Source organism: Triticum dicoccoides, chromosome 1A, assembly GCF_002162155.2.
Source record: "Triticum dicoccoides isolate Atlit2015 ecotype Zavitan chromosome 1A, WEW_v2.0, whole genome shotgun sequence".
In the NCBI taxonomy this organism is placed as follows: domain Eukaryota; kingdom Viridiplantae; phylum Streptophyta; class Magnoliopsida; order Poales; family Poaceae; genus Triticum; species Triticum dicoccoides.
Genome location: NC_041380.1, coordinates 599,572,267 through 599,593,190, shown reverse-complemented (window position 1 = coordinate 599,593,190; position 20,924 = coordinate 599,572,267). Strand labels below are relative to the sequence as shown.

Genomic DNA, 20,924 nt, shown 5'->3' with positions numbered 1-20,924 from the left:
GTGGGGCTAACCCCGCGCGGCGGATTCCACCACGAGGCCGAGGATTCGCTGGGTTCCAGAACGAAGGCGACACCCCATCTGTTCAGCAGCTCCGCTGGGATGTGATGTAACCCATCTTCCATTTTACCAACCCCTTGAATCCGCTGGGATGGGAGGTTTTGTTTGCGACTGTAGGTGATGGACATGTACACATGCTGGGGTGTACATGCCCATCTTCCATTTTACCAACCCTTTGACACTCCATCTCGCGAAGCAACCACATACGTACGTACATGACAGTTGAAATCTGAATCTGGATTTTGTTTGCTATTGCACGTGAGGAAAAGCGTAGAGAAAAGAATAAGATATGAACACAGTTTTGCAGGTGGTTAAAGTAACTTCTTTATTTACAACCAAATCGAATTTCAAAAGTAACAAATATGAGCACAGCTAAAGTATCCCGCTCTTCGATTTCACCGACCCCTTGAATCCGAACCTATCTGGGATGCAGACTACGGTTCTGTTTGCGAGTTGGGACTGTAGGTGCTGAAACAATGAACATGTACATATGTTGCCAGTATTCAGTAGTGAACGGCACCCACATGCATGTCAGTTGAAATTTCTGAACCATGCTATGCTTTACAGAAAGAAAAAAAAGGAAAATCTGAATCTGGATTTAAGACATCGAATCCTCAGTCTGGTTTTTTGCTTGCAATTGCAGGTGAGGAAAAACATAGTAGAAAAAAAAAGAACAGTGAAGAAAGTAAATATGAACACAGTTTGCAAATCGATGAAGTTATTTCTTTACAGCCAAATTGAATTCCGAAATTCAAAGTAAAAGCAATAGCATTGGAGATTTTTGTCCAAACTCCAAGCCCTCCCACAGTGGAATTACTCCACTCCACAAATTAAATCACAATGCATAAACAAAAACAAACAAGACACAAATCACAAATGTTTCCCTTTTCATCCATCTTTCTCCTCATCAGTGGCTGGTTGGCGGATGCTCTTCTAGAACTGCATTGGCCTTTGGTTGTTCGACTCTTTCATAGAAAAGAATGTAGGCCTGACACTCCAGTACCTCCTCTAGCAACACCTCTGTGATGCTCTCGTCGCTTGCACGAAACCACGTGGGAGTGCCACGGCTCTCCTGCTGCTGGCATCCAATCTGGCTTGCTCTCACATAAGCAAAAAAGTGTCCGTCACACAACCTTGGTCCACTGTGTACAATGACAGCAACCAGACAATACTTGTACTCGTCATCCTCCACATGTCTGAAAATTAGAGCAAAAATAGTGGTCAGAACTTTTTTTCTTGAATTGAAACCATAAAAAATGTTTTACCCACTAAAATATGACATTTAAAGAAGCTAAAATCTTCACGCACAGAAAAACGAGAAGCTAAAATCTTAGCTGTATTAAACTATTATACCTAGGGTCCATGAACCTTATTATATCAAGCGTATCCTGAAAGCTCACGCGGTCTTCCAACTTGTCTGGCCTATCTGCGTGGGAATAGTCGAATCTCTTCAGTTGAATGGTTAGTAAAGGTGCAGCCTTGCTAATGCGATACTGTACTGTTGCATCTCTGTATATCCTGTCTTCTTTTTTCAGATTGTTATGGCACTGTTCCATTTGATTTGCATAGTCATCATGCACCTTTAGTTTTCCGTTGTTCTGATCTGTTGCTCTTACTTGTCTATCACTATCAGCTAGATGGCTACACTCCTCCTTCCCGTATGTTTTGTTGTCCGGCTGTTCAGGTTGTCCATTGTTGACTGTTGTATCTTCTTGGTTCAAAGAGGTATTTCTAGCAGCAGAAGCAGCTGAACAGTCCATGCAGTGCCAATCCACGATCACTCCAGCGGCATATAAATCCAAACAGTCATCGACTGATGCAGGCTTCTTTGTTGGTATTGCCAAACTGAGATTAAGGTCCTCAGTGGTAACTGATGTGTGCTCACATTCTTTACTGGAGACGTGTTTATCAGCCTGGCAATGGAAGAGTGACTCAACTATTGTAGGTTCCTCATTGTTCAAACCATCTAGCAAGGAACCAAGCATGTTGTTGCTGTCTTCCATCACGCCAGGTCTGAAATCTGAATTCATTAAGCACATATGTAAGAAGAGCTTCTCTGGATTTAGCACACCTCTTGTGCCATTGGTATTTGTTGTCATTATGAAGAGCTTCTGTAGTTCTTGACCAAGTTTCCCTGTCGGAGCATCCGGTCCTAACATCCTTGCACGCAGCTTATCAAGTGCAAGGAGACTCTGCAGCACTGCATTGAAGTAACACGTGTTCCCGCCATTCTGCATCCCTCTGACCCCCATAATGCCACCTTGCCCATTCTGATGATCAGCCATGTCTGCGCTTGGCCTTTCAGTCCACCCATTCCTCTCCTCTGCATCAACTTTCTGTATCTCTGATCTCTGTATGTCAGCTTCCTCTCTTTCTTTCTTTGGTCCTGCTGCACAAGTCTGCTGTTCATGCCGAATGCTATTAGTTTGAACACTGTGATCCTGAGGTGGTGTTCCAGGGGCACAATTTTCATGCAAATCTTCCACCGGCCATAATTTGCTCTTCTCGATTCCACAATGCCATAGCAATGCCCAGATATATGTTATGAATTCCCCACCCGATTCGAGGCACTGCTTGTGTGCCTCTGCATTCCAAGTGGGGGCAATGTGGACTAGTAAATCTGCCCATACCCCAGAAAGGATCTCCCAGCATTCTTCTTGACTCTCTTGATCAATCAGTTCCTTGCCCAGCTTTGCACCTAGTCGCACAACATCTTCATTCTTCATGACGCCATCAGCATCTTCGATGACCTTTGCTTCTTCCATCAGTTTGTCATACCTTCTCTGTAATGAGTCACAATTTTTTAGAATATCATCACGAGCATGTGTCACGGTTTCTTGTAAGACCATCTTGGGTACATAAAAGCTGTCAGGGAGCAGGTCAGGTTTTGAAACTAGCAGATATGCACAATACCGAGACAAGCTATTCGCAGTGATATACATTTTCTGGAGCTTGTCAGGCAACTTCTCGTTCACTTTCTTCTTTTCTTTCGACTTCTCATCGACATCCACAAGATATGGTTTTGATGGGCTGCAACCTTTTTTTGAGGGATTCAATGACCTGCAACTTGTGAAGTATGACAACAGGGAGTTCATGAACCCATGCTTCCTTAAATCGATGCCATGGTCTTGAGCAAGCTTCATCTCGCAAAGGCTGGTTGCTATGTGCCACACCAGGATTACATGTGAGCATGTGGGCAGGTCGTAGCAGGCCCAACCGTACCGTTTCTTTCGGTCACAGTCTGCATCAGACAGTGATGTGATGGCCTTGGGCAGAGAACAACCACTTCTAATGATGAGCTCCTCATCTTCTCTATTAGGATTATCAGACTCATCTTGTACAATGCCAGGAGAGTTGAGCTTCTGTAGGCTTGCACATAGCCTCTTCAGTATTGCTGCCTTGACACATTCCGGCACATCAATGGCGTTGCTGAGTGTTGCTCCATCGTCCTTCTTTGGCACCATTCCTGTAGTTATGTGGTGGAGAAAATTCCAAAATCTTGCATCATATGACTCTAAGAAGACATACTGGTCAATATGTCCATGCCACTGCTTACTAGTTATCTTAGATTTGAAAAAGGATGATATTATGCCCTCCATACATCTGTTTCTAGTGCGCTCTTCCTTCCACTGAGCATAGCTGCACACTAGGAGTAATCTTGTCCAGTTTGAGACTAAGTAGCTGACCATCTCCCAGATCTCTTTGAACAACATAAAAAACATGAATACCCATGTGATCATCATGTCAATATTGATCCCATGCACCACATGAGCCCGATCATTCTCTGGGGGCGTATAGACCTTACGGATGTCCACGGCAAGCCAGCAGACAACACCAAAGGTCACCGTGGAGAGAAGCAGATTTGAGAATAGAGAAAAGAACCCACTCCAAAAGACCATAGGGTAGCGGGAGTTGAAGTAGTCGTTTACGAAGGAGAGTTGCAGCTCCATGACCCTGAAGGCACGGTCAGTGTTCTGCTCCTCAAGGATCTTAGTCTTAACTAGCTTTCGATTGATCCGGAAGATTTCTTGTTCCAGTGTCACATCCTCGAGCCTGCACCGGAGCAATCTGGACAAGGCGAAGGCCAGAGAGAGATCCTTTGGGTCATTCCCCTGCTTGTTGCCCGGTTCTAACAGGTGCCTGCAACATCCCCAGATCTTGTCTAGGGTGACCAGTGATGATCTCTCTTGATTCGAAGCAGAACGACGCTTAGCTTGCTGGACATTCTGGGCAGTATCAATATACATGACATACCGTGGCTTCTTGAAGTTGATGCTCCGTTCGGTTTCTCCATGGACCAAGTATTTGTATCCTTCCATATTCTCTGGGTTGCAGTCCTCTGGTTTCCAGTTGCTAGTGTGAGGGCCGGCACGCATGTGCTCTTTAACGATTTCTGAACTCTTGCCATGCCAGACAGAATTGAGTGCCAGAAAATGCGCATGGAATCTGTACCAGCTCCTCAGTATCTGCAGAGCCAAAAGCGACCAGAGTGGACGCGCAAACCTGGAGCCACGTGACAAGTTTAAGAAGGCCGATCCCAGAAGCTTCACCACGTTCCTCCACTCCATGAACCGTCGCCCATGGCGGTCATGAACACCATAGCCAGAGATGAAGTCGACATTGTAACGGAAACTAACAAGGACAAGGGCCCAGACAGGAAACAGTTGATTCTTGAACTTTGCTGTTTGCATGGCCCCCAACGCGTACAAGACAATAGAGTCAGAGACGGCATCCAAGATGCTAAAGATTGTTTTCATGATTGTGTTGTGGATGTAGCGACGAAAGACATCTATGATGAACATCACAAGGAACAAGAGTGTGACCAGGACCACAAGAAACTCGATCCGAAACAGGACGTATGTCTCCTTGTTCAGCATGATGAACATGGATGACACAGCATCGCGGATGTCTTGGATACCCATCGTACTCCTAGCTCGCTTGTGTCCGTTCCTATTGGGTAAGCGGAGCCTGCAAGGCCAATTCATCGAATATATTCACAATCAAAGAATTTAAGAGAATGGACTTGAACACATATGGTAGTAGAACTTTGTCTGCATGGTCAAGACGAGACCATCCAACACTTATTTTTGATTGCCATGTAGCTCGCTTCATGTGTAGGAGTATCTCTCAAATATTAGGACATTGGTTTCAAATGTTCTCAAATTCTACTTGGTTGTGCCAAAATAATGTTTTTTTTTACAATAAGTTTTCTCTCAACCAAATCAGGTCATCTGAATATATGGTTGCTAGAATCTGTTGCTATGTTTCATTGTGGATCCAATGTATTGATTTCGTATCGTGGATATTTTCTTCTCCTCTAAACTTGTCAAACATTACAAAGTTTGCCCAACTTTATAAAAGTGCTATTTTGAAATAGCGGGAGTACAGAGGCCAAAAGGTAATACACTTTTTTACTCTGAAGATTTTTTTTACCAGGAGTATGATTTGTACATGTAACTAGCTATAGGGTGTTTCCGGATAAAAAATAAAATTAGCTACAGGGTGAATAGTGAGCAGTTGGTACCTGGACTCAGTAGCTAGGCGATGTCCCGAGGGAGGCAGGGAACGTACTCCTCTAGGTTGGCTAGCTAGGTGGTTGTCTGTCCAGAGGCCTCATTCTTATGGAGAAGATACCAGCAGCTCTAGCTAGGTGGTAGTCTGATGGTTGATTGAATAGTCGTGCATACGTGACTTGGGCAAATTGATCAATCATAGGTGATAGGTGGTCAGTCTAGACGTTTACTGCTGTGTGTTTGGTCAGTCTTGGGACTTAGTCTAGACGTTTACTAGTATTTGGTAGGAATGTGTCACTAGCTTTGGGGCCACTTACCACGTGTTTCCGTGGGTGAAACGCGTGGATGTATGCCGCGTTGTTTTTTTCTTCTTCTATCAGTCTTAAATGATTGTGATAATTATAATTGTATTTTTCTATCATTTTAAGTGACTTCTATAATCAATTGGATGATCAACGTACAGCGATTATTTGATGATCAATGAGGCTAGTCAATAGTCATGCTGGCCTTATCTTAAAGAAAAATTTGGATTTTGATGCATGTTAGGTTGGGGCGTAAAACAACACCAAACTAATGGTTGGTTCTTAAACTCACTGGTCATATGATTGTAGAAATGCCACCAGAAAAACATATATTTACAACTACAGTATTGGTAACAATAATGGAACTCGCAAGGTGTTATTGTGGTGGTGGGAACAGTTTGGAGTTGCTATATAGTGTTTCGTAGGAATAAAATTTTCCTCCTGCTACATGCAGTTCCATGGCAATATGATAACATGTACTCTTTATCTCTATTTCAAAAACATAAATATGTAAATTCGTTTTATGATTCTAACACTTTATTGGAAGAGTAAAATCTACCATCATCCTTCACAACCCCTCCCTCCCAACTAAGCAGTTATCTTAGGTGACTTTGGTAAGATATATCCATCTTATGGCAATCTCGTCGCATTAAAATTTGGCATCTAAATTCTCGCGAAGACTAGGGATGTCGGTCAATGCACGGCTACTCCCTGGTGCGTAGAACTACGTAGCTATCCAGAGCAATCATAGAAGCTTCCTTCTGATTAGCGTATATGATAAACAATGACTATAGGTCAAAGGACCACTATGTCTCTTTTGGACAATCAATTGTTCCTGTCAACTTTATGTGACGATACAAGTGGCCAGGAGTATGTGAGTATACTTCTGGACGCGCTAGTCTCCATGTCAATAAACGTTGGAACTTGGAAGGAAGACTCTGAACGCGCTAATTTCCAAGTCAACAGGCGTTGGAGGAGGAAAAGTTCTTCTGAACCTGTGAACTTAGTTGTCCTTCGAAACTGGTGTTTGAGTAAACCTTCCATTCCAAACCACGCACACACACACACACACACACACACAGAGGCAGGGAGAGAGAGAGAGATGTGGTCCGCAGGCACGATTGAAGATACAGTCATGGCTACCATGAAAAGGCTGTTTAAGATGGACAGCGTCACCCATGTGGCAAGCGTGGAGCTGTGGGTGTTGCTGACAACGCTGCTGCTGGTGGTGAGGTTCCTGCTGGACTGCTTCGGGCCGTGGAACGATGACAGGGCCATGGCGACCACCCTCCAAGTCATCGAGATGCTCAACTACTCAATGGTGCACTACACCTTGGGGCTGATGCAGCTCTCGGCGAATAGGGTGAACGACTACTTTCAGGTCTGGGCGGTGCTGCTGGTAACCCTGCAGTACAGCGTCAAGACTGGGCGCCTGTATCGGAGGTCGAAGCAGATGCCGCTGATGGATCTCATGTCCTCTTTGTGGGCAGCCAATCTCCTGCGGATGCAGACCTTCTCCCTTCTCAGGATTCCTCTCTGGTTGATATGGGCCCTCAATGCAGTTCGCATCATTTCATACTTTGCTTCATCCGATAGGGCTGCCACCATCAACCAAGACAACACCAGGCTGGTTAGCGACTATATGCGATACGAGCACACACTCGGTCCCTCTGGTGATGCTGCCGGTGAGTTCAGGATGCAGTGGTACCAGTACTTGGTCTGTGGGGAAGACTTGGTGCTTCATGACACCCAACTGGAGACAAGTGCACCAGCGCAATACAGGGTTCGGTTGGATCCAAATAATAAGAAGCTTGTGACCATACAGAAGATATGGGATGTTGATGCTGGCAGCAGTCGGTTGCTGGGTGACACCACAGACACTGACCACCAATTGAAGGATGTCTGCCTCTCATTCGCCCTCTACAAGCTGCTACGCCGCCGGTTCTATAATCTACCGATACACGAGGCCAGCCAAGAGAAGACGAGGCGGCTTGTCTTCGACTACATCCTGCAGGAGAACAGCAACAACTATGAGAGAGCATTCCGCATCGCAAAGGTGGAATTGTCCTTCCTCCAAGACTTTTTCTATAGCAAGCATGCTGCTATGTTTGCTGATGGATTTCCGGTCTTTAGTACGCTGATGTCTTTGTCTCTGGTTGCGGCTACCGGATACCTTGCATACCCTGTTCATTATATACCACAGAGGATGGATCAAGCCGACAAAAATATCATCACCCACGGGGTGATTGTCACTCGCATCATAATTGGCCTTATCATTGCCAAGGAGCTGTCAGAGGTCTATCTATATGTATTCTCGCAATGGACCAAGGTTCTGATGATCTGTATGCACGTCAAGCATCGGTGCTGGCAGCATCCAATGGTGGAGGCAGCAATGAGAATGATGTTCTGGTTCATCAGGGGCAAGCGGGATCACATGATCTTCCAGTATAACTTTCTGATTTCTGATTCAAACAGTCGGAAGAAATCTCCCCAACGCATCAAGTTGGAGTCAGAAGTAAAGACGGCGATATTTGAGTCATTTAAGGGCCTGCAACAGCATCCAGAAAGGTTGCAATCCTACTTCTTGAATGCCTTCAGATCAAAGGAACACCTTATGCAGCAGCTGACATGGGCAACTGAACTGGAGGCTGATACCCACAGGATACTGGTCTGGCACATCGCAACATGCTTCTGTGAGATACATTTCTCTGACAGGGTACTAGAACAGAAGGTTGTATTGCTTAAAAATGGGCCCTTGGCCAAGAAATCAACAACTCCAGAAAACGTGTGGTCTCAGTATTTAACTGCTGTCAGCTTATCCAACTACTGTGCATATCTGCTTACCAAAGCATTGGTGCCGGACAATGGCATTCTTGTTAGGAAGGTCTTGAATGCAGTACGCAGGGAAACCTTTCGTGCTACTTATTGTTGCTTCTCCCAGTCAATGCATGACGTTTACGAAAAACTTATCAAGATTGCCACTGAGCCCTCTGAAGAGCGTGAGGAGGTGGTCAGTGAAGACGGTGAAGCCCCTGAAAATTCGGTAATCTATGAGGAAGGGATCACGGTGGCTTATGATGAAGAAGATCCCAAAAGAATGGGAAATGGCGACATTTACAGTTCCATAACCAATGACCAGGTACCTAATTCAAAGTCCGAGGAGGTGGTCAGTGAAGAGGGTGAAGCCCTTGAAAATTCAGTAATCTACGAGGAAGGGTTCACAGTGGCCTCTGATGAGGAAGATCGAAATGGAATGGGAGATGGTGACATTTATGGTTCCAAAACCAATGACCAGGTATCCAAAAGGAGAGATACTATGAAGGCTGATGATGACATCCATAATTCGATAATCCAGATGGGTGCAAAGCTTGGGAAGCAGTTGATAGAGATTTACGAAGCAGACAGAATAGACCCATGGAAGGATCTTGCAGTGTTCTGGACAGGTTTCCTCCTTCACTTGGCAGCCTCAACCAGAGCAGCCAAGCATAAGACACGACTTGTTGGAAAGGAGGAACTCATAACACAACTGTGGGCTTTGCTGTCTCATGCCGGGTTTCTCGGGAGTACCAGGCACGGGCAAACACTCTTAGATCCAGAAGACCTTGATGATATCGACCCGCTCAGATGATGAATTTTATGAGGTCAGTCCATCCTTGCACGGTCTACGCCCGCAGGTTGTCATGCCGACTTTTCTGTTGTTTTTCTGTAACCAGGTTTCCTTTTACTGTACCATGCACATCAAGTTTTATTTGTATCGCAATGATTTCGATTGGATTTCCTTCCAGTGTATCATGCCAAACAATTTAGTTGTATCGCAACGGTTTCAGATTTTCTTTCAGTGTACCATACCCAACAATTTAATTCTGTCGTTGTATGTTTAGCTTGGCACATCTGTAGTGCATCCTTGCACCATGCCCCATGTTGTATTTTCAGTTTGGTTGTTGTGTCTTCAGCAGAGCAGACATTGCCTTGCAGTGTATATGCACAGTTATTTAGATTGTACTCCAGGATTTCGTGTGCCATGAGCAGAACAGAGAATTTGGGGCCTGATGTATGCCATTGACGGTGCTAACACTGCGTGAGCCAGCAATGGCACCCGGAGTTGGTTTGATAGATTACTGGATGCTGATAAGCAATTTGTGTCTCGGACTTTAGGTTCAGGCCTCCTTTGGTTTGTAGGAAAAATTCCTATAAAGCTCTTTGATTTGTAGGAATGGAATCCTATTTCTATGGAGGAAATCTTCCTATCCTCCATATTTCATAGGAAAATAAATATTAGCCTAGATTCAATGGAAAAAAAATTATGATGTGAAACAAAGGACATCTCCTTTCCTATTCCTACTCATAGGATTTGAGATGCATGTCATCTCATTTCCTATGACTTCTCTATTCCTATAATTTTCGTACCCTATGAACCAAAGGAGGCCTCATGCGTTATGCCTCAGGTTCAGTTTGATCTGCAGGGCTCATGAGTTTCAGTTATTATAGTACTATCTGATCATGGGCATGGGCACAGGCAACAGCACGGCAAAAATGACAATCTAGAGTAAACTATATGTCTCACTATTTAGGTTCAGTCGATCTACTGAGGATTCCAGTGTACGAGTATGACCATCGAAAGCTTGAAAAGAGTGCTGAGCATAAAATCCACCCAAACCTGGGACTGGGAGCCATCCGACGAAACCAGGGGCGGTGGCGAATTCTCTCCGGGCTCCGCGCTCCGCGCCCCGGAAATTGCTCCCAACTCCATTCCGCCCGCGCCTCGTCTTCTCCGAGCCAGGCCTCCCCCGCGTGCCTGCCGGCGGCTAACCGGGGCGGACACCGTTGGGTCGTGCCGCAAGCCCTCCCCCGCGCGCCCGCCAGCGGGGAGGCTCGGCGGGGGCGGACACCATTGGCTCGCGCCGCAACCTCGGTCGGCGTACGGAGCTAAAGGGGATCCCGGAATTACTCTGTCACACGGCGGATGGCAGCGGCGCGTCGCCTGAGGAAGAAGCAGAGCGGAGCAAGTCGGCGAGGTGTTCTGATCAGCTGCCGCGTATCTGTGTGTGGGCCCAAATATGTTAAAGGTCGGGTCAGGACATAGCACAAATTTTGAGATTTCTACGGGAATTAAGTCACGGGATGAGTTGTCAAAGAGTGATTAGAAAGCAAAGTGAGAGGGGCCCACCACTGGAAATCAGGGGAGAAGCCGATTAGTGGGGAAAAGAGTCCGTAGGTCTAATCCGTACGCGCTGTCTGTAAGTGTAGCATTTTTGTTGAGAAGCTCACTGAGATGGAGAAAAAGAGTGTGGTTGCTTTTGAGAAAAAAACACAAATTTTGAGAAACCCTATTATTCTCCTTTGAAATCAAATTTTGAGAAGCTCAAAATCAAAACTGGTTTTTATCCGATGAAGGGTGGTTGCTTTTTTTCCCCGAAAATGATAAAGGGTGAGACCAACTTCAACGGCCCGACCCAAACGGACGGCGTTTTTGTTCGTTTTTTCTCCGTTTGGGTCGCCGCCCGTCTGGCGTCCGCCCTCTTTTCGATTTGGGTCGGCAGCACGTCCAACGCACCGACCCATTTCATGACCGCGCGCGCTTTAGATCATGCCAGCGGTCACGTCGTCGCCCTGGTTTTGGCGCTTCAGCGCGCGGGAAAAATCGGCCTAGCGCGCGCTGGTTTTGGCGCTCCAGCGCCGCGGCCAGCGCTCGTTATAAGAAGGCGCTCCCTCCACACTCTGTCTGCCGCCCACTCGTCTCGCCCCCTCTCACTAGCCTCGCCGCCTCTGTGTCATCATGTCGATTCCCCGCCTGGGCGCTTCAGATTTTCACGGAGTCCGCGAGCGCCGCTCCGGCGCCTTCTCCTCCGAGATCTGGTTTGGTGAGAAGCACCTCATCCTCGGCACCTTCGACACCGCAGAGGAGGCAGCCCGCGTGCACGACACGGCGGCGTGGCGCCTCCTGAGGCCTCGTCGGGAGATGAATTTTTCCGACGTGTCGAGCCAGCAGGCGCAGGACCTCGCACCTCTCCCGCGGCTTTTCACCGATGAATATCGTCGTGTCCATCGAAGGCTGCAGCATCACCTTGCCATCGCCGAGATGGACGTGGAAGCCATGGTGGTGTGGCGCGAACGCTTCCCGCAGGACATCGTCAACGAGCGCCAGTTCTACAAGCAAAGAAGGACAGAGAGGGAGGCGAGGAGGACGGAGCGAGCCGCCTATCAGGAGGACAAGCGTGCGCGGAAGCAAGCCGCTCAATTGAAACTAAAGCTACGAGAAACGTCGGGGTGGGACTTCGAGGACGAGCAGTATGCTGATGCCTACATTCAGACGTCGGAGGAGGACATTACCGAGTCGAAGTCGGAAAGCGACGAGTAGTTGGTCTTTTCTTTTATCTGTGTACGCTAGAAGTATCTATGTATCCTTTTCTATCAGAAAAAATGGCCAGCGGCGTCGGCGATGAGGCAGACGGGCGAGGATGTGCTGTTGGATGTGGAGAGGCAAATGTGCCACCGACCAATGGGTCCGGGAAGGAGAGAGGGCGAGCGCGAGCGTCCGTCTCGTGTCCGCGCCGACGCAAATCCGGCTCAAAAATAGGCTGGGAATGGGTCGGCAGGCGGACGAAAGCGGACGCGCGTCCGTTTGGGTCGGCGCGTTGGGTCAACTTTTCTGTCCGCGCCGACCCAAACAGGCGGCGACGGACGAAATGGGTCGCCCCATTGATGTTGCTCTGATTACTTTTTCTTACGGAGAATAATAGGGTTTTATTATTCCAATGCGACGGAATTACAATCTTCAGTGACTAAATCACGGGGGTTGACCAAGTAAGCAAGCTGTACTATTCCCACTCCGTCTAAAGTTCGCTAAAACAATCTATAATTCTATTCTGTTCCCAAAGAATTCTAATTGGAATAACTATAACCTTTGATCTTCCCAATCAAGTGGCCATATGTTGATTTATCCAACGAATCATCCGGGAGCACTTTGAGGGCCACTGACAATCAGATTCAAGCATAATCGGGGTGTTAGAATGCTCAAGAGTGAATCTAAGCCCTTCAATCGCTGCTTGTAGTTCTACCTCGAGGCCTCATTGCAATAGAAGAGTTTACAATAGGCAGCAAAAATCACACCACCTTTTTGCCGCTTCAGGTCGATGCAGGTCAGCTAGCGGAGGTGGCTGCTCCTAGCCGGTGCGTGGTTCAGCAACACACCACTTCAAGCCAGCTGGCCGAGATGTGGCGAGTTGCTTCAAATCAGCACCCGGAGGAGTATCGTGGCAAGAGCATCGTGGCTACCGTGGACAAGGCCATGTCGTACCACTCCTTCCGTGCCTGCGACCAGGCCATCCGCTGTTAACATTAGTGGAATTGTGCCCTGCTGGCGGAGAAAGAAGCTGGCTTCATGGGGATTGACGAGGCAACACCAAGCTTGTCAACACCCGCCGCCAGTATCGTGAAAGAGTAGAACATCGTAGGCCGCCGCTTGGGTCCAACGAAGGCCACGGCCGTGGCATCGCCAGTGTGCATAGCTGGTATGTTTCTCCTTTCACAGGCCAGCGCCGTCCCCCGCCCCAAAAACCAACTCTGATCAGTGCGAAGGGCACCATTTCCCTCCGGCTGAAGCATATCCCTCCGGTGCCACTCCGATGAGCGGCACAGCCGGACATGGGGAAGCGGAGCCTACTCTTTCCCCTTACGTTGAACCATATACCTCCGGGGCTCATGGAAGGCCGATGAGCAGGATAAAGGACATGAGGAAGACAATGGAGATCTGTCTCGGCTGACCGTAGACTAGTTTAATGTATCCATGTCATGGGAATGGAGATCTGAAGGTGACATCCGTAGATTAGTTTTACCTTAGTACGGTATAATTTTTAGTTAAAATATGTCTGAAATGTAAATGTTCTCGTCCCGTTTGTATGAATATCATCCGGTTTGCATGAAGCTTGTCTGGTTCGTTGAAACATTGTTTGAAATGTATGCTGATAGTATTGGATGGCCGGCTCACACATCCTTCTCTGCGGACTGGTCCCCCTAGTCCGCGCACGGATGCGGGAGCAAGTTTGCGAGTCAGCGTTAGAGATGCCCCGAGGCAAAAAGATGTTGTTGTTTCTTCCATGGATAAGTTTTTTTATTAGAAAGTGCATACATTTGAGTTGAAAGGTAGTAGTTTTAAGTACAAATTTGTGGCTCTCCGTGTTGATAGGTAGTATTATGTAGGTAGAAAATTTAGAAAAATCTATGTTTTTGAGTCGAAAGGTACTATTTAAGACGAAAGTAAGTAATCTTCGCACAGAAAGTTTATTTTCATAGTTGAAAGTTTGTACACTGGTGCCTCAATGTCGGCTCATAGATAGGTTAGGGCTAGTTTTCCGCGGCGGAGTGTTGTTGGTGGTGGCGACAACAAAGTCATGACAAATAATGTTTCCTCAAGCCTCGCCATCTCGATAGCGTCCTCTATGATAGCATTGATGGTCTGTTGATGTAGATCCAGGCGTCCTTTCTGGCCGGAGAGGCTAGGGCCTGCAAGGTTTGTCGGCGAGATGGTGTCGGCTTCCCTTTGTAGTTTGATACTCCGGCCTCGTCTTTGTTACCTCGGTCTCGCCTCATGTGCTGACGTGAGGCATGTGAGTAGTTTTGGAGGTATGATCTTGGATATGTGTTTCTTCCGGTGGTGATGACATCTTCTCTAGGGCATTGGTCCCGCACTAGTATAGTTTAGGGCTATTCACACGGCTTGGGCCCCAATCGCACACAGTTTTCGGAACCGTATGTTCGAGTGGGTTGGGGATAGGGGCAGTCCATCACTGACTAATCAGAAAACTTAACCCACAAAATTTAATCTTGAGTGATTCTGGTAAGGTTCACATACGATGTGTAAAATAGAGTCGTTCGCGAAAGGAAATGCATTGCCGAAAGTTATCTTGATGTCTCTCGTGTACACTGTTGTCCTAGTCCGCAAATAGTTTGGCAGGCCAAACTGTGTGTAAATTTTCTGCGACTATTATCTTTGTACGAATGTGTGCCATGAAGTTGGCTATCATAGTCAGGCTGTTTAAATGAAGCATGTGGGTTATTCGAGTTCAAGGCTCATGACTTTTCGTCAAGAACCAATGTTATGTCCAACACCAGGCTATTAGATTCAATATAATTGAATTGTTGCAATATATAATACACCAAAAACTTCATTCCAATTTGAACGCATGCATAATTGAATATCTTCCACATATATACAGGTCAACATATGACCAAGAAGCACATGCATCAAACTAATTAAAATGGCCGAAATACAACATCTAGCTAGCACTAATTTGACATCAAACACTTAGCAACATTAGCTTTAGAGACAATAAATCATGATGTGTAAGAGATTTGGGTCATTCTCGGTGTTGAAGAAGCGGAAGGCCCATATTGTGCCTTCCTTCATGTGGAAGGCTATAACAACCTTAGTCCAACCCCTTGTGATGACTATCACCCATTCTTCACCATCTGAGGAAGAATCAAGTTCTTCATCATGGAAATGCTTCTTTTTACTAAATGCTGAAAATCATCATGTGAATGTCACTTCTAATATTCCATCTGCTCCGAAGAAATGCCTGAGAAGCTTGTAAGAAAAACTCCCAGGACTACTGGCGTCAGGAAGGAGTCTGTTGGTGTAAAGTGTATGGAGGGAGGTATAAATTTGCACTGGCTTATGCAAACCCTTCGAAGCAAGCAAATCTTTCAAAGAATAAGTGCAAAAGCTCTGATGAAGATGAAGTTCCATTGGCTCAGAGGATAATTAAACCTCTCACCACCAAGCCTTCATCTCTCTCGATAAGATTTCAGCTGAAGCAGACGCATATGTCCCGAAGTATAATTTTGCAGATTATACTCCCTCTGTTCCTAAATATAAGTCTTTTTAGAGATTCCACTATAGACTACGTACATATGGAGAAAAATGAGTAAATCTACACTCTAAAATATATCTATATACATCCGTATGTAGTTCCTATTGAAATATCTAAAAAGACATATATTTAGAAACTGAGGGAGTATGACTTATGATGCTACCTCCATTATGGAGAATCTGGATAGATTTTCTGTTGATCCATTCAACATTGATCTTCATTCACTGTAAATTCCCTCCACGATTATTGAAGCCACTTCAGAACTTCTTACAACACTTCAAAATCTATATGCTGATCTTCATGATGCAACCTAGGAAAGAAATGAAGCCAAGAATAATATGAACACATGTTTATGGAAGAAGAAATTTGCAAGCTTGAAGAAGTATTTTGCTAAATACAAGAAATAAATCAAGTATCTCTATGAGAAGATCACTTGGCATGCTCACTTGTTAAATGTTCTCTTTGAGCTAACTTAGGTTCACAATGCAGAAGTGACTAGATATAATGCCACCAGGAAGAAGAGAAAGGACGTGGATGAACTTGCTAAACAGCCTCAGCCGAAGAATATCTCAAAAGCGAAAGAAAATACTGACCGCCGACTTATTGTGGTTAGTATTGAGAATGTTCCGCTGGGCCAGAGTGCCCCTAAAAATATGTTGAGCATGAGGCTCAATAAAATCTAATCATTGATGATATTCCTCTCGAGCCACGGGCTCAGACAATGATGACGAAGTTTCACCGTAGCCGAGTGCTTTGGAAGATAATGTTGTCCCGTCCTTGGCCAAGGTGAATCTTCATCCAAGTCAATTCTGGAGGAAGCCAAAATCCCTCCACCCGAGGCAAGTGCTTGTACTAAATAAAAAGATGAAGATGTGTTGTGAAAAACAACTCATCGGAGCAGCAAGCTCAGAATAAAATTGAGATCGAAACCTCACTACAAGAAATATGTCAACTTATGACCACCAGTATTGGTCACTGAATGGTCACAAATTTCCATTTATGACCTTTTTGTGACCAAAAACATAAGGTCAAAAGCTGGGCGTCGTAAACTGACTATAGCGACCTTTAACAAAAGATCGTTGATCCTATGACCTTCTGTTTTGGTCACTAGCAACCTCCCCAGGCCACGTAGGCATCCAGCGTGGCAAGCTGATGTGGCACAAGATTCAGCCCGGTCCAATTCGGTTTTCTACATGGGCCGAGCCCATTAATTCAGCCTTTTAGGATTTTTTCCTTGTTAATTCTGGTCGGCTTCATGGGCCAAGCCCAACGTTGTAGCCTTTTTTACTGTTGGCCCGTGGCCTTTTATTATTTATTGCTTTTCTATTTTTAGCCATTATATATTCAAGTTGGTCCCACTAGTCAGATGGGTCCCACTTGTCATGATCATCTCTCAAATTGGTCCCACATATCAGAAATGTACAAATTTGACAGATTATTTTCATAAGTGGACCCATTGGTCAAGTTTCCATTTCACAAGTTTTCAGATCACATACATAATAAAAAAGAACACATAAATTTCATCAAATATACCACTAAATAAATCTATTACAATCTTTACAACACATATATGCTAACAATATGCTACTCTTCACTAAGTAGAACTTGACGGCTTCACACTTCACGGCTTCACACTTCACACTTGAGCATCTGTAAAAGAGGAACAACCACAAATTTAAATCTCAATTGCAGTATAGGCCATATGCAGAAGTAGTTCAAAGTTGAAAATTAAACACACGCGCACAGAAACATAGGAGTCAAAATGCAGTATAGGACCAGGACAAGGAAACTCCTGTTATCAAATCAACACACAGCTTGTAGCAAAACAGCAACAGAATACATTATAACGAGAGCATCATGTTGGAAAGAAACAGCACAGAAACATGTGGATATCTCATGTGAGCATCATGCTATGGTTTTATTAAACAATGATACAGCAACAGAATACAATATCTTCAATGCAAATTATGGTACTTGTAGCAAAACAGTTTGAAACAACAACTACACAATACATTATAACAAGAGTAAGCTTGAATCAAACATTGACAGATTGCTGCTAGTGCATACTACTATGATTCACACTAGAGAAAATTTTCAGAAGAACAAATAATGAAAACTGTGCAAATGCTCAAGAACTGATACTTGCTGTACCAGCAATAGGTGCTTGCATACTGAAGTTTTCAGAAGAACAAATAACTGAAGCGATTATTCATGAACATGCATATTAAAGGAACAAGAACAGAAAATTTTCAGTAGCACTTGTCATTGGAATTCAAAAGCATTTATCACACAAATTCAGAACTGGAGGTAAGTGATGAGGCAGCAACGGAATAATGACCTCCTGCCAGATCTCAAGTGGAAGATGATCCATAGACAAGCAAAGTGCCAAGATTCTGGAAGAACAAAAAAATCAGTATAATTAATTAGATTATGCTGCTAAGTGCCAAGTCTCAAGGAGGCCACCACACGGGAGCAGTCCTGAGAAAGAACAAAAAAATTATCAGTAACATGGTTTGGTTTACTATGCCAACCAAGTATCTCATATAACTGAGTATACTTCTATGGAAACTAAGCTCTTGTTTGACAAGTCCCAGCACCTGCTATGCTAGAAAATCAAGGAATTTGTGCAAATGCCACATAGCGCTGTTGCAACTTCTTACTACCATATTTAAAATCCAATGAGTTATTAATCAAAACTAAACCATTTCATCAAAGAAAAGTGGAAACATTAATTAAAGTAGCCTGTGTGGTTATTATACAAATTACAGTCACCTACTTCATTAAGGAAATTACCGTTCTGCTCTGAATAGTATGCGCTTTAGAATTCCTATTTCCAAATATCTCTGTCAGCGTACTAATCACCCATTAGTGCAATAGGTACTCGTTGGTCCAGATTTTGCCTTGGATTAAAGGTGATATAAGAAGGAAACATTGCACAGGCACATGACAGTAGATGACTTAATTAGGTAGTACTAAAACGACTTGCAACACACAACAAGATTTGCATGAACAGGTAAAACCTAGCAAGTACTTGTACTGGGATGCTGTCCATCCAACAGAGACAACAGGATAGCAGTACACAAAAACATAACCATGTATTCAGGCTAAGCAAATCTTGACAGCAAACAACAGCCATGGTGATATGGGATGCATCAATACTTAGGGGATTAAATCATCATATTATTAGCTAGGGAACCATCAGTATCATAGAGAGCACATATATGAGCCGAAAGCTAATTAACCGAAAATAATGCCCAGCTAGACCAAAAGCTGGATTAGTCGAAAGCACATATATGAGCCGTGCCATCGAGTCCCGCAGCCACCAACTCGCGTCGCTCGCCGCCGCGGTCACCACCTTCTTCGTCGACACGGCGGTGCTGCCAGACCTGCAAAAAACAGAGGAGGCGTCTCGAATCAGGCGACGGAATCAGGCGAATGGACATCAGACTTGCCAACTAATTAACTATAGCATGCTACAAAAACATTTCATTAACAAATTTAATTCAGGAACTAGCTTATTGAGTATGACAAAAATGCTTAGAATAAAAATCATTTCAAGAAATGCCACAGTAGCTAAAAAACAAATGCTGGAAAATAAAAATAACGTGTTTAAAAATGAGGCTATAGCTGGGCGCATTGGACCGGAGCATATTGATGTGATCCAGTCAAAAAGACCAGACACAGGCTAGCCATCGCTAGCAACTACGTAGTACTAGCAAATGGTACATGCTTCACATGTGAGAATGTACACAATTTGATAACTGATCAAGCTACACACGAATATAAGCCCATGATTATGCTTATTGATCCAGACACGAAAAGCTATTCAAGTTTTCGCTCCAGGAATGCTTCTGCTCTGAACATTTTTTCAAGGGAGAGCTGCTATTACGTCAGTAGTACTGAAGAAATAGCAGGTTTGTAGTGTCTGTACTAGACCAGAAAGAGGAACAATGGCTGGTAGAGCACCCAATCAAATTTGGACTTGAGATTGTCAGTTTTCAGTAAGACTACTCTTGTTAGTTTTCAGAAACATGAGACCACTAGCAGCAGCTAGCAAGTGCAAGTGATTAGCAGCAGCTTGCAGGCATTCTGTCGAACAGAAGCTTGACATAACACAAAGAATAGGGCTCGATGGCCGGACATGGACAGAAAGAGCACTGGAGAAAACAAAGGAGGGGAAGGTAGTGGCTCACCTACGTCCGCAGAGTCGGACTGAGCGTCCCTGAGTAGCACAAGGAAGAATCGAGAGGAGGGAGCTCGGGGACCAGCAGAGGCACGTCCATCTTGTCCCCCCGAGTTCTAGCGACGATTGATCTTGGTGAGGCCAGGATCTGGACCCCTCCTCCGGCATGGCACGGCCCGGGCGAGCGGCTTCAGAGGGCACCGACCGCACGGCCGCGTCGTCGTCGTCGTCGTGGTCTCCTACTTGGCTGTGCACCTGCGTGCATGCATTAGGGAGGGGAGGAAGGAAACCGCATCAGCAAAATCAAACCAAGCAACAGAGAGAGACTAGGAGAAGGAGAGAGAGGCGGACCTTGCATGGCGTCAAGCACGGTGAGGGAGGTGGCGAGCAGCGCGAGGAGGCGGCGGCTGTGCTCCCCGTCCTCGGCCTGGTAGAACACGCTCACGATCTTCCCCAGATCCGTCCCCGCGGTGGAGTCCATGGCGGCAGCGCGTGCTGGGCCTGGGCGTTGGGTCGATGGGGTCGAGACGTGCTGTGACGCCCCCGATTTAATCGTACACTAATCATGCACGCAAATGTGTACGATCAAGATCAGGGACTCACGGGAAGATATCACAACACAACTCTACAAATAAAATAAGTCATACAAGCATCATAATACAAGCCAGGGGCCTCGAGGGCTCGAATACAAGTGCTCGATCATAGACGAGTCAGCGGAAGCAACAATATCTGAGTACAGACATAAGTTAAACAAGTTTGCCTTAAGAAGGCTAGCACAAACTGGGATACAGATCGAAAGAGGCGCAGGCCTCCTGCCTGGGATCCTCCTAACTACTCCTGGTCGTCATCAGCGGGCTGTACGTAGTAGTAGGCACCTCCGGTGTAGTAGGGGTCGTCGTCGACGGCGGCGTCTGGCTCCTGGACTCCAGCATCTGGTTGCGACAACCAGAAAGAAAGGAAAGGGAAAAAAAAGGGGGGAGAAAGCAACCGTGAGTACTCA

The 20,924-nt window shown here is 45.5% G+C and overlaps 2 protein-coding genes across 3 annotated transcripts in view; one reads left to right on the top strand and one right to left on the bottom strand.

Annotated features, from left to right (window-relative positions):
* Positions 1 to 704, top strand: part of LOC119356937 — a 4,183-nt gene extending 3,479 nt beyond the window's left edge. The window contains exon 3 of the mRNA XM_037623926.1: positions 701 to 704. Coding sequence (XP_037479823.1) covers positions 701 to 704 — 4 coding nt within the window. The remainder of the gene's footprint in view (positions 1 to 700) is intronic.
* A 39-nt stretch (positions 705 to 743) lies between these two features.
* LOC119294721 lies at positions 744 to 10,879 on the bottom strand. Of its 2 annotated transcripts, none has more exons than XM_037572968.1 (3): positions 10,530 to 10,879; positions 1,411 to 5,025; positions 744 to 1,253 (listed from the first exon to the last, which is right to left on the bottom strand). In XM_037572968.1, the coding sequence occupies exons 1-3, from the start codon at positions 10,544 to 10,546 to the stop codon at positions 965 to 967; spliced, it is 3,921 nt and encodes a 1,306-aa protein (XP_037428865.1). In that variant the 5' UTR covers positions 10,547 to 10,879; the 3' UTR covers positions 744 to 964. The 2 variants fall into 2 exon arrangements, with proteins under 2 accessions (XP_037428865.1, XP_037428872.1); XM_037572975.1 differs by lacking the exon at positions 10,530 to 10,879 and adding an exon at positions 5,582 to 5,708.
* Between the last annotated feature and the right edge of the window lie 10,045 nt (positions 10,880 to 20,924).